Source organism: Giraffa tippelskirchi, chromosome 5, assembly GCF_054371585.1.
Source record: "Giraffa tippelskirchi isolate mGirTip1 chromosome 5, T2T-mGirTip1v1.2.pri, whole genome shotgun sequence".
Classification (NCBI taxonomy): Eukaryota; Metazoa; Chordata; class Mammalia; order Artiodactyla; family Giraffidae; genus Giraffa; species Giraffa tippelskirchi.
This window is the reverse complement of record NC_137279.1, coordinates 88458147-88471410: the sequence shown is the minus strand read 5'-3', so window position 1 is coordinate 88471410 and position 13264 is coordinate 88458147. Positions and strand designations below refer to the sequence as shown.

At 44.6% G+C, this 13264-nt stretch overlaps 1 protein-coding gene and 1 long non-coding RNA gene across 7 annotated transcripts in view; one reads left to right on the top strand and one right to left on the bottom strand.

Moving 5' to 3' along the window:
* Positions 1-13264, bottom strand: part of CD84 (CD84 molecule) — a 41547-nt gene that overhangs the window by 2479 nt on the left and 25804 nt on the right. For 2 of the 6 annotated variants that reach the window (XM_081487951.1, XM_081487952.1), the window contains exons 3-5: positions 4165-4416; positions 3659-3778; positions 2789-2821 (exon numbers count right to left, since the gene is read on the bottom strand). In XM_081487951.1, the coding sequence (XP_081344077.1) occupies positions 2789-2821; positions 3659-3778; positions 4165-4416 (405 nt within the window). Of the gene's footprint in view, positions 1-816; positions 915-2788; positions 2822-3658; positions 3779-4164; positions 4417-13264 lie in introns of all 6 variants that reach the window. The other 4 variants (XM_081487950.1, XM_081487954.1, XM_081487949.1 and 1 more) reach the window with 3 other exon arrangements.
* The window catches only part of LOC145505542 (uncharacterized), a 62437-nt gene that overhangs the window by 35037 nt on the left and 14136 nt on the right, over positions 1-13264 (top strand). The gene's annotated exons all lie outside the window — the stretch shown is intronic.

Sequence of the window (13264 nt, the reverse complement as noted above, 5' to 3'; positions counted from 1 at the left end):
CTAAGTGGTCTACTCTCTCAGCTTCACCTTTGGTTCCATCCAGCTGTGGAGAGGATCAGGGTCAAGTTGGGGTGGGTACAGGTAGCAATTGGACAAGAACCTCAGAAGCCAAGAAGAACAGTCTGGTGGTTCAGACTGAATCTTGCTTAGTCAGAATTTTAGCTTTCCTTGGGCTCTATGAACCCAGCTGAACTATTGGTCCAAGTACAGGGCTGGATTGACCAGGCAGACCTCAATGTCCCTTTCTCTCCTTGGAGACTTCAGGAGAGCAGGCTGGTAGAGGCACAGAGGAAAGTGATACCATGAGGAAGCCTGGTTCCAGGTGAAGGTCAGGGAAGGGCAGGCAGATAAAAGGAAGGTGGGAGGGCAGGCTGTGGGACAGAGTGAATCAGCTTGTGGAGAATAAGCTGCTGCTGCAGCCAGACCAAGAAGTCAAGTTCAAGTGGACCTCTCTCAGTTTTGTGCCCTTGAAATCCCCTTAGCAACTTGTTTACCAGTCAGTGGCCACATAACAGCTCTCACCTCATATCAGAGGCTCCCCTGGTATGGGTCCTCTATAGAAGGCGCTTTACTCTTAGTCATGACATCTAACCTGGAGCCAGGCCCAATTAGAAGCATGAGGTCTCAACTCTGGGAGGCTACCAGGGGGTGACACTTGGCCACTTTCTTGTCCTCATAGAAAGACTCAAAGGATCATTTCCCTGACATGGTATTTCTTGGTTGGATCCCGCACCCCCAGCCTCTTGGCTGTGGCTGCTACCCATGACTCCCTGTCCTGGGGGTGGTGGTGGAGACCTGTGAGTAGCACCACCTTACCTTAGATTGGGGGATCTCATCATAGATCCTGGACTCTGCTGGCTGGGTGTTTCTTGAAACTGTGATGTATGTGTATATTGTTTTCTTTGAGGAAGCATCTGAGTCATAAACAAGCACAGAACCACAGTACATGAAAATGTGGATGAATTTTTAGAGATGACTTATTCTAATGTTCTCTTTTTCAAATGAAGAAATGAAACCCCAAGAGGTTAAATGACTCCTGTCCTCTTGAGATGGATGTTTGGATCCTTGCTTCTCTCTTTCTTAGGGATGCCATGTGGTACAGGAGACACCTGGCTCAGGTCTCACCCAGAGCTCAGTGGGAATTCTTTTCAGTCCACATTAGGATAAAGAGATTCTCCCCAATCTCTGTGTGGGCACTGAAGGTAGCTTTTCCACCCAGGGTCTTCCTTAGTGTCTCCAGCATTTAGCACTGACTGCCTTGTATGGCTAGTCTTTTCAAGTGCGGGTCTTAGTTTTTCAACTAGATTGATTCTCTCTAGTTATACACTGTGTTGGTTTCTTCCGGTACATACTTTAACCACCTTAATGTTAGACATGTAGGAGGTACTCCACACACATTTGTTGCTTGACTGATTGATTCAGAGTCAAACATTTGTTAAACTCTCTACCTGCCAAGCTCTGTGTGAGAAATTTAAGAATTTCTACTTTTAAGAATTCAGGGTTCACCTAGTGACTCAGATGGTAAAGAATCTGCCTGCAATGTGGGAACTGTGCTGGGCTTAGTTGTGTCTGACTCTTTGTGACCCCATGAACTGTAGCCTGCCAGGCTCCTGTGTCCTTGGAATTCTCCAGGCAAGAATACCTGAGTGGGTTGCCATGCCCTTGTCCAAGGGATTTTCCCAACCCAGGGATTGAACCCAAGTCTCCCACATTGCAACCAGATCCTTTACCATCTGAGCCACCAGGGAAGCCCAGGAATACTGGAATGGGTAGCTTATCCCTTCTCCAGGGGATTTTCCCAACCCCAGAATACAACCGGAATCTCCTGCATTTCAGGTGGATTCTTTACCAGCTGAGCTACAAGGGGAAACCAGGGTTCAGTCTCTGGTTTGGGAAGATCCCCTGGAGAAGGAAATAGCTACCCACTCCAGTATTCTAACCTGAAGAATTCCATGGACAGAAGAACCTGGTGGCTGCAGGCCACAGGATTGCAAAAAGTCGGACACAACTGAGCGACTAACATTTTAAGAATTCATGGACTAATAGAGGCATTTCTCCTATTGTACTGCTTTTCTTTGTTCCTAATGTGGAACATTTGAGGGTCAAGTTGAAAACAGATAGCCAGAATCCGGGGCCTTCATATTACAAAGCACCAACATATCTGCAAGCAACAGGTCTGGGCTGAGTGTTACTATTACAGGGATCCAGTGTTTCAGAGTTTAGTCCTGTCCCAGTACCTGCCTCAGACTTGGTGAGTGAACCAGATTCAGTGTTCTCTCTTATTTAATTTGCAGATGAAAAAATAGGCCTTCCCTCCAACAAGGCTGTGAGGGTTTGAGGACAAATGCCTCTTTGAGGAGCCCTGAAGATCACCTATGGCCTGAGGAGGTTGTGTGACTTCTCTCCATCAAGAGACTATTTGAGTTACAGTTCACATTACAAACTCCCTTCCCCCAGAATGCCTCCTTCTGTGTCAAGCCCAGGTGTGTCAATTGTAAGGATAGTATCTAACACTGAGTATTTACAATGTACCAGGAACTGGGCCAAGTACTTTATATGTGTAATTCATTAAATCTGTTTAGGAAGTATATGCTGCACATCCTGGTTTTATGTGTATTTTACAACTGAGAAAACCAAGACAGTGATAAAATAATTGGTAGCAGATAAATGGTCAAGCTGAGACCTTCACCCCAGACTGCCTGCAAAGTACAAGCTTAGGCTTCACTACTCTGCTGTGAACTCATCTCTTCCAGTTATCATCCAGGGAAACTAATGGTTGAGAACTTACCAGGGTTCTTACTGAAGTTCTTCAAGAAGGAACCTGAGGAATCAGACCCAAAAGAGAGTCAGGAACATGAAATCAGAGGTAGAGCCTCTCTACATCCAGGGTTGCTATTATGATGGGTGGGAAAGGAAGATTTTGAGTGGACACAGAGTTAAGAGGAATAGGAGGGTGGACTCCTCTAGGACTCAAGATCAGGTTTTCTGAGTTTAGAATGGTTACAATTACAGAATGATCCAGAGGGACCCAAAGGGATCTAGTGACAACTAGTACTTGTCCCTCAGTGACATTTCAAAGGTCACAGTTTTGGTGGACTTGGAAGTGGCCTTGGAGACTTAGCCCAGATCTTATTTCCCATGTGAGAACACCGAGTGAGAGAGGTAAACGCACGTGCGCCATGGAGCACAGCTTGCTAACGGCAGTGCTAAACTTGAACCCAGGTGCTCTCTTTGACTTGAGGTGTCCAGTTCTAATCTCCCCTACAGGAGACCTGGAGAAGGAAATGGCAACCCGCTCCAGTATTCCTGCCTGGAGAATTTCATCAACAGAGGAGCCTGGCAGGCTACAGTCCGTGGGATAGCGAAGAGTCAGACACAACTGAGCGACTAACAGTTACTTACTCACTTAAACTTGGGCTCAAGTTCTGGACCCATAGCATCCTGGTGATCCCAGGAACATGTTTGGAAGACCATTCAGGGTAATGTAATACAGTAATCGGGGCCATCTTTCTGGGAGATGGTAAGATGGGGCCTCAGGATTGTAGAAAGACTAATTCCCTGGAACAAAGGACATTTCCACCCCACCTTGGATAACTGACTTCAGTCCCAGGAAAAACGAAGGTACATTTCTACATTTTACCTTGTGAGAAAATCCTACCTTCTCTTTTCTTGCACAAAAGGTACAAAACCACTGAAAGTAGAATGATTATAAGCAGAGAAAGCACAGCCAGCCCACTCATCAGTCCAGTGCGGCGAATATGGGGGCTCATTGTGGTGTCTGAAAACAGAAGATGCAATGAGACTTGACTCTCAGGAGATGGGCCAGCGAGGTTAGGCAAGCTTGTCCACATTCAAGAGACTATCCATACTAGGTGCCATCCAGGGGAGTGCCAAAGCTACAAGGAAAACTGTACTTCCTGTCAAGACCAAAAACTGAATCAGTCAGCTGAGTGGGGACTGCCTCAGAATACCCTGAAATGCCTGGCATCTCCCAGAAGGCTTTGGACTCTCTTCTGGGGCTTACTGGGAGGAGAAGCACCCTGGGTCCAGCCATGGCGTAAGGAAGGCACCTTCCTCTGGAGAACTTGGGCCAGATTCAGGCCTTGCAGCAGGTCAGAGTGATTTTTGAGACTCCAGGAGAGATGGACAGAGATGGGCGGTTACCTGCACAGAGCTGCTGAGCAGAGATGGAGTCAGAATTGTTGCTGACAGGGTTCCATGCTGTACACATATAAGTCTCCTCTTGGTTGTCAGGGGTCTGGAAGATTTGAAGGACATTGCCCTCTTCCTCTCCTGGACTCCAACTGTATGTCACATTCTTTTCTTCTTTATCCACAGAGCACGTCAGTGTGACATTACAGGTGTTGTTCACAGATGTCACGAAACTCTGAGTAATTTTTGGCTTCCCAAGACGACCTGTGAGGAGAAAACACATGAGCCAGTGGTAAGCTGGAGATGGTCTATATCAGCCTGAGGGAGTCAACTATTAAATTTTCAGACATTTTCATGAGGGTTGTTAAAAGCTTACAGTGAAATAAATTTTATTAATAACAAAGCTAATAAATCCTCAAAACTCATCACTTTCTAATTTTTTTTGGACGATTTACTTTTTTATTTGTTTTCTTGGCAGTGCCATGAGGGATCTTAGTTTCCCCGCCAGGGATCAAACTCTGCAGTAAAAGTGTGGAATCTTAACCATTAGACCACTAGGGAAGTCCCAATTTACTCTTACCCATGCTCTAGGAGTTATTTATATCTATCATATTTATCCCTTGTAATGATGTAAAAAGTCTTCCCAACTCTGCATGACTTAAAATCAGCCATAGTGGGAGTATTTACATCAAAGGAATTGGCAAATGCTACAAACTACTGCTTGATTTATTGCTTTCCTGATTGTCACTCCAGACTTCAGAGAGCAATGGAGGAAAGGGTTCTAAAGCAGATTAAACAAATAAACAAAATTGAAGACTTTACATTGTGAATAGCACACAAAAAGTCAGAAATATTCTTCCAGAATTTGAGAACCATTATCCAGTTCAGCAAAGAAGTTGCTCACATCATCGATGAACAACTGAAGTTTCAATACATGTGTCTTTGCTGAATCACTTTTTTTCTTATTGGTAAACTTAAATTAAAATATCAACCAATATTTATGTTGATTGTGTTCATCCATTTTCACGTTGGTTCATTCATCAGTTGCAACCACATGTTGGCTAGAGATATAAATGCTCAGCAAAAACCAGTAAAAGCATTCTGTGAGAACAATTGGCTATATGGAATTTACAATAAAGATTATTGTATATTATCACTTGTACAATTGTGTGCCACATCTCCTTTATGTCAATACAGTTTATAATGTGTGTATACAGACACACACATCATTAAGAACTAGTTGAAAATTTATCAGCACCCTGCTGTATGAAACAATCTTTAAACATTTTTGTTCGGTTTTGTTTTCCGGTGAATGTGTGTTTTCTTTTTTTTTTTCATTTATTTTGTTTTAAAGTGCCCATGATGAAAACTTCAAACCTCTTTAAAAGTTCATTTCAAAAAATGTTTTTACTAAAGCAATCAAAAGGTAAATGATAAAAGTTTTAGGTGTAAAGGATTACGAAAAAGCCAGTTATATGTAAGTTGACACAATAACTAGATCTGAAGCTGGAAGAAGTATAGGAAAGATCCTTTGCCAGGAGATAAGAAAAGGACCATATTCAGAGTGTATAAGTTTAGTTCATTCTTGGCAAATCGCTGTGATGTGGTTTGCTCCTCCACTATTGCCATGTGAGGGAGGGAATAGAGGAAGAACTGGCACATAACTTTCTAATTAATGTGGAGTCTATAAAAGCAATAAATTTGGCAGTGTAGAGATAGAAACCATTTGTTTGTACCTGTGAGGATGTACAAAATGGGAAGTAAGAGCTGTAAAGGCTTTGATTCCAACCTAATCAGAAACTCTGGTTCTAAGAATCTCTTGTTCATGGTTGCACTCTTTGTGACCCTGTGAACTGTAGCCCAGCAAGTTTCTCTGTCCATTGGACTCTCCAGGCAAGAATACTGGAGTGGGTTGCCATGCCCTCTTCCAGGAAGAGTCTCTTAGAGGGGAACATTCCAGATCAGAATTAGTGATGGCTTGGCAAAAAAGCTTCTAAATAACTTTGGAGTAAAGACCTTGATTAGCTGTAACAGTGATAGATACAGATATGCATAGTGAAAAAGGAACCAAATTGTGTGTTTCCTCAGAAACTTGATTAGCAACAGTGTTTTAAGTTTCTGCTTGCTGTTCACTTGTTTTTAGAAAGACTTTTTTTGTGTGAATGTTAAGGTGGTGGATAGTGGTGAAAATAGGATTCCGTCTCATTTTTCTCAGCAGGCAAAGAGATGTTACTGTTAGGTAGTTAGAATACGAAAAAGAAGTTCAAAATGGTGGTGGCTAAAAGACAAAGAAAAGGTAAAGACCACAAAAATGGAACAAAAGAAAATCTGAGGACCAGACTGAGAACCTCACGTGAAACAAACAGCCTTCCAGGCTAGCTCAATTTACATAGGGCAGGCTCAGGGGGAGGAGACAAAACATATAAAAGAGGAGCCAAGATTGAGTCTCTCTCCTTTTGGGTCAGCCTGCCCTCACACCTCGAGGGTGTACTATCTTTTGTTTGCCAAATAAAACCGAGCTATAACACTGGTCCACCATTTCAAATCTTTGCTGCAGTGAGACAGAATCGAGGAAATTACACACTCCCCTGACGGCATATCTGGTGCCATAACTCGGATGTAATCTGGCTGAAACAACCAAAGCTCAGCCCCAATGAGGAAGAGACCAAGCACAGCAGAAGCCCAACTTGGCAAAAGCTCACCTAGTGGAAGCTGAATGCCAAGGAAACCCAGCCCAGGGGAAGTGACAAAAAGCCTAGCATGCTGAAAACAGGGACATCAAAAACAAACTCAGTAGAAAGTTCACATGGCTCAGTCTCAGACTGCAGAAGACCTCCAGTTAAGATAAGAGGTCCTCGCCCCAGTGGCTGGAAGGATATGTGGCTAACAAATCTTAATTCCTTTACAATCTCTAGTTTCTTGTTTCCTTGAACCCCTGTGAACAGGTGAGCAGCAGTGGGTGCAGTTTAGGGGCTCTGGCATGGGCTACTTCCCAATGTGTCCTGAAGGCTCCACTATCTGCTATGCCTTAGTAGCTGTTGCCCAAGTGGGTGAGGGTTATTCTGTCCTTAATCTTCTTTGTGCCAAGGATCAGGCCAATGAAAACTATGGGTACAGGTCAGGCACTTAGCAGTTTTTCTGACAGGCTATGAAGGGGGTTCCTCGGCACATTTTTCCCACTGCTTTTTCTTCCCATCCTTCAGCTCCTCTCTCCATCTGTGCCAATGTTTACAAAACAAAGGTCATCATCTTTCCATCTCCAAAAGTTGTGCTTGAAACTCTTTACCTAAGATTGGGACTCAAACCCACACGGCAGGACCTAATGAAGCTCAAGTTCTTGATGTCATTGCAAAAAAAATTCAGTGAGAGATACAGCAATAGGTAAGAGGTAGATTTGTTTGGATTCAGAGAGAAGCACAGGCCACAGAGTGTGTGGCATCATGGAGGGTAAATGTGTCGGCCGTGAAATGTATGGTTAGTTTTTGTGAGCTATTTGATGTCATATGCTAATGGATGGGAGGATCATTCCAGCAATTGGGGAACCACCCACTCCTTGGTCTTTTGATAGTGACAGTTGCACTCATCTCACATGCTAGTAAAGTAATGCTCAAAATTCTCCAAGCCAGGCTTCAGCAATACGTGAACCGTGAACTTTCAGATGTTCAAGCTGGTTTTAGAAAAGGCAGAGGAACCAGAGATCAAATTGCCAATATCCGCTGGATCATCGAAAAAGCAAGAGAGTTCCAGAAAAACATCTATTTCTGCTTTATTGACTATGCCAAAGCCTTTGACTGTGTGGATCACAATAAACTGTGGAAATTCTGAAAGAGATGGGAATACCAGACCATCTGACCTGTCTCTTGAGAAACCTGTATGCAGGTCAGGAAGCAACAGTTAGAACTGGACATGGAACAACAGACTGGTTCCAAATAGGAAAAGGAGTACGTCAAGCCTGTATATTGTCACCCTGCTTATTTAACTGATATGCAGAGTACATCATGAGAAACACTGGGCTGGAAGAATCACAGGCTGGAATCAAGATTGCTGGGAGAAATATCAATAACCTCAGATATGCGGATGACACCACCCTTATGGCAGAAAGTGAAGAAGAACTAAAGAGTCTCTTGATGAAAGTGAAAGAGGAGAGTGAAAAAGTTGGCTTAAAGCTCAACGTTCAGAAAACTAAGATCATGGCATCTGTTCCCATCACTTCATGGGAAATAGATGGGGAAACAGTGGAAACAGTGTCAGACTTTATTTTTGGGGGCTCCAAAATCACTGCTGATGGTGATTGCAGCCATGAAATTAAAAGACACTTACTCCTTGGAAGGAAGGTTATGGCCAACCTAGATAGCATATTTAAAAGCAGAGACATTACTTTGCCAACAAAGGTCCATCTAGTCAAGGCTATGGTTTTTCCAGTGGTCATGTATGGATGTGAGAGTTGGACGGTGAAGAAAGCTGAGCACCGCAGAATTGATGCTTTTGAACTGTGGTATTGGAGAAGACTCTTGAGAGTCCCTTGGACTGCAAGGAGATCCAATCAATCCATCCTAAAAGAGATCAGTCCTGGGTGTTCATTGGAAGGTCTGATGTTGAAGCTGAAACTCCAATACTTTGGCCACCTCATGCGAAGGGTTGACTCATTGGAAAAGACCCTAATGCTGGGTAGGATTGGGGGCGGAAGGAGAAGGGGACGACACAGGATGAGATGGTTGGATGGCATAACTGACTCGATGGACATGGGTTTGGGTAGAATCCGGGAGTTGGTGATGGACAGAGAGGCCTGGCGTGCTGCAGTTCATGGGGTTGCAGAGAGTCGGACACGACTGAGCGACTGAACTGAACTGAACTGGAACTGTCATGGCACCTCTGGGTGTGTCATTTAGCCTGCAGATTGAGGATCAAGGTCTAGTTGAATCTGACTTGTCTGTCATCTTGGACCTATTTGATTTTAATCAGTTTATGTTATGCCTATGCCCTTGGGCTATGTCATTCTTTCAAAAATTGTGCCCTGGCCCCTTCCCTCCTGTTTCATGCTCTTTTCCTGAGCCCCTTACAGGCCCACAATGTTGCCTCTACAATTTTCTGGAGGGACAACCAGAAAATAGCTGGCCTTTGGGAGGGAAGTATCCAATCCCTCTAGATATTCAGGCCTTCATCTTCCACGTTTCCTACAACATGTGTATCAACAGCACCTCTCAGTGAACCTGCTAGGGTGGATGACAGGCCTAGAGGTCCTGCTAGAGGTCCATCATGTTGGTGGCATCCCTTCAAGGGCAATTGGGCTTCCCGGGACAATGTTTGCCACTTTGGGAGTTAACCCTGCAGGCCGTTTTGGCCAAAACCCTTACCACCCTTCTCCTAAAGTTACAAACATAACCCTAGATCAAATCTCCACTCCACTTTTATGGAACATCTGGTCTGTTGCCTCTTATCAATTTGTTCTTAAGTCACTTACTAACTCCTGCAACCAGGACCCTTCCCCCTTGTAGGCAACATCGCTCCACCCAGGTTATTATTAAAATACTCTTAATGCCCCTAACAGGCCCAGATAACCCTCTCCTTTGCCATTACTTCTGTTATTACCTAAAGTGGGCCTATGACAATGAAATGTTTACCATTGGAGACACCCTAAACTACTCTTATGAAGGACTAGGGGAAGAAATCAGTGACTTACATTCCCTCAGAGCAATGAGGGGATAAGGCTTAAGGCTGTTTCACCAGGTTCCCAGTCTCAGGGCACAGGCTTGGGATGCCTTACATCATGGTATCTATTCCCATCCACGAGTTAAGATTACAACCCTTTAATCCTACCCAGCACTAGTCACGCTGGAGACTTTGGGGATGCCCAACTCCAGCCTGGGTTCCCAGGAGGTTGACCTGCCTAAGGATCTGATCCTCGGGAGGTTGTCAAGCCTCAACCTGCCCGGGGATTCGATCTCTAGGAGACTGTCAAGCCTCAAACTCCCTGGGGATCTGCACCTTGACCCTTGGCTCTCAGGTTGCAACAGTACTGGGTAGGATAATCTTCAGAAAGACTCACCCCTAAGGAAGTCCACCCATAAAAATAGAAGAAGGTCTATTAATTTCTTCTCCTTTTTTCTTTTCCTCTCTGTCATCATTGTCTTTCAGATGGGAAATAGCCAATCAACTTCCTGACAGGTGCCCTTGAGAGTCATTCTTGATAACTGAAAGCTGTTTGATTCTCTAACTCTAAGGAAAAGTCGCTTAAAATTCTGTGGCATGGCCACAGTATCCTCTGGGGGATAAGGAACACTGGCCTGAGGATGGGAGTTTAAATTACAATACCACCCTTCAGTTAGACTTTTTCTGCAAAAGACAAGGGAAATGGACAGAGATCCCCATGTCCAAATTTTCTTCCATCTAAGAGATATGAAGGAACTCTGTCTTAAGTATGGGATTGTTGTATGCCATAAAACTGAGAGGCAAATGGTGTTAGGCACAGACAACCAAGAAAAGGAAGCCTCTCGTGAAGGCTCACCTGCCATGGCTCCTGAGTTGCCTGGTGCTCTTTCCTTGTATCCAAATGTGCCCCCATATCCGGGAGCAACCCCTCCACAAAAGCCAACTCAAGTATGTCCCTTAGTTGAAACTGGAGGAGAATTTGGACAAACCTGGGCCCATAAGTTCTTCTCCCACTTAGAACTAAGACAGATAAAACAAGACCTGGGAAGCTATCCGGATGACCCAGGCAAATATATACATTCAAACACATTTCCTTGGCCTTTGACTTGATGTGGAAGGACATCATGGTCATATTGAGTCAAACTTTATCTGACTCTGAGTATGCTAGGGTCATAAAGGAAGCCTGAGGGTATGCTACGGGGCTTCAACAAGTCAAGCAATAAATATCCAGTGGGGGAAACTGCAGTTCCTCAGATCCTAACTGAAATTATAATGACCCTGAGCACAACTGGGAAAGGGATCATTTTCTGATCTGTGTAAAGGCAGGACTAAAGGCAGCCCAGCAAAAAGTAATCAACTATGCCTGGGTCTCAGCAATAACTCAAGAGTCCAACGAGAACCCCACTGCCTTTCTGGAAAGGCTAAAAGAGGCCCTCCAAAAGTTTACCAATCTGGACTTAGACTCTTACAAGGAACAGGTGATTTTAAAGGACATATTCCTGTCCTAATGTGCATCAGATATTAGGATAAAGTTACAACAGCTACAGCAGCAGGACCCTTCTGCTTCTTTAGATGGGATGGTCCAGACAGCCACCAGTACCTTTTATAACAGAGAACAAGAGAGGGACGCCAAGGCCGAGGAAAGGGAGAAAAGGAAAGAGACAAGGCATACCAAGATGCTGGCCGTCCTCCAGGGAAGCACTATGGCAAACCCTGAGTCCTTGAAGGACAAGGCACAAGGCAAATGCCTAATCTGTAGACAGGTGGGACATTGGGCCAAAGAGTGTCCAAACCGTGACAAGTCTCCTAAAACAGCTTGCTACAAATGCCATCTATTGGGACACTGGGTAGCACTCTGCCCTCGGGGTCCAAGAGCCTCAAGGTCAAGTGCCAAGCCTTCCCTCACGATGGTTCAATAGGACTGAAGTGGCCACTCCAGCCAGCCTGCCTGTCACAGATAGTCATCACAGGGCTGGAGCCAAGGGTGCAACTGGATGTGGCAGGTAGGTCTGAGAATTTCTTGGTTGACACAGGGGCTAACTGCTCTGTCCTGACCTCCTATTCTGGAGGCTTCTCCTCCCAAACCTGTACCATTTTAGGTGCTACAGGAAAAACAATTACAAAAAGATTCACCTGAGCACTTCTTTGTTGTTGGGATGGACAAATATTTTCCCACCAGTTTCTGGTGGTCCCTGAGTGTCCTACTCCCTTATTGGGAAGTGATAAACTCACTAAACTGGGGACCACCCTTGTGATGGGAAGCTTTTCTATAGCTGCTGGTTACTACTGAGGAACCCAGTATACCCTCTCCAATAGGGAGGGACCAAAAACTATGGGACGACAAAATTAACCCCCAGATTTGGGACCAGAGGACTCTTGTAAGCTGAAATGGTCATCATTGTCCTCCAAGATCCCACTTGGCTTCCAAACTGGAAACAATACCCCATCAGAAGAGAAGCTTGGGAAGGACTATAGTCTCTAATAAAATTCCTTGCCTGTGGGCTATTGGTCCTCACCAATTAATCATGTAACACCCCAATCCTCCCTGTAAAGAAAAAGGATGGGACCTGGTGAATGGTTCAAGATCTCTGGATCATAAATGAAGCTGTAGTCCCCCTCTATTCCACAGTACCCAATCCCTATGCAATCTTGGGATAAATCCTGCCCAGTGCCAAGTGTTTGACAGTCTTGGATCTTAAGGATGCATTCTTTTGCATACCACTGGCTAAAGAATCCCAATATCTTTTTGCCTTCGAGTGGGAGGCTCCAGGAGAAAAACACCAACAGATGACTTGGACAGAATTACCTCAGGGGTTCAGAGATAGCCCTCACCTGTTTGAGCAGGTTCTTAGCTGGGATCTCCTAGATCTGATTCTGGGACCTTTGGGAAAATATTACAATATGTAGATGACCTACTATCTGCTCTCCAGATGAGAAAAATGCCCAACAACATGCAATTCAGGTTCTAAACTTTTGGCAGAGAGGGGATATAAAGTCTCCCGTGCTAAGGCACAGATGGTCGAGACAAAAGTCACTTACCTGGGAGTTCAAATTACACACGGGCCCAGGAAGCTGTCTTCTAATCAAGTACAAGGAATCCTCCAGTTGCCCTCCCCCATGACTCAAAAACAACTGTGAGCTTTCCTGGGACTAACCGGGTATTGTAGAATCTAGATACCCAATTATGGTCTAATTGCCCAGCCCTTACATGAAAGCTTGAAGGAATGGGATGATTTAATCCCATTGATGTGGAGAAGTCATCAAAAAGAGGCAGAGGATACACTAAAACAAGCCTTAACTCAAGGACAGCCTTGAGATTGCCAGACCCAGAAAAAGCATTCCACCTATATGTCCATGAAAATGAAGGAATAGCCTTGGGAGTGTTAACTCAAAGGTTGGGACTTGAGCCCCAGCCTGTAGCTTACTTATCCAAGAGGCTCGACCCACCTGCCCAAGGCTGGCC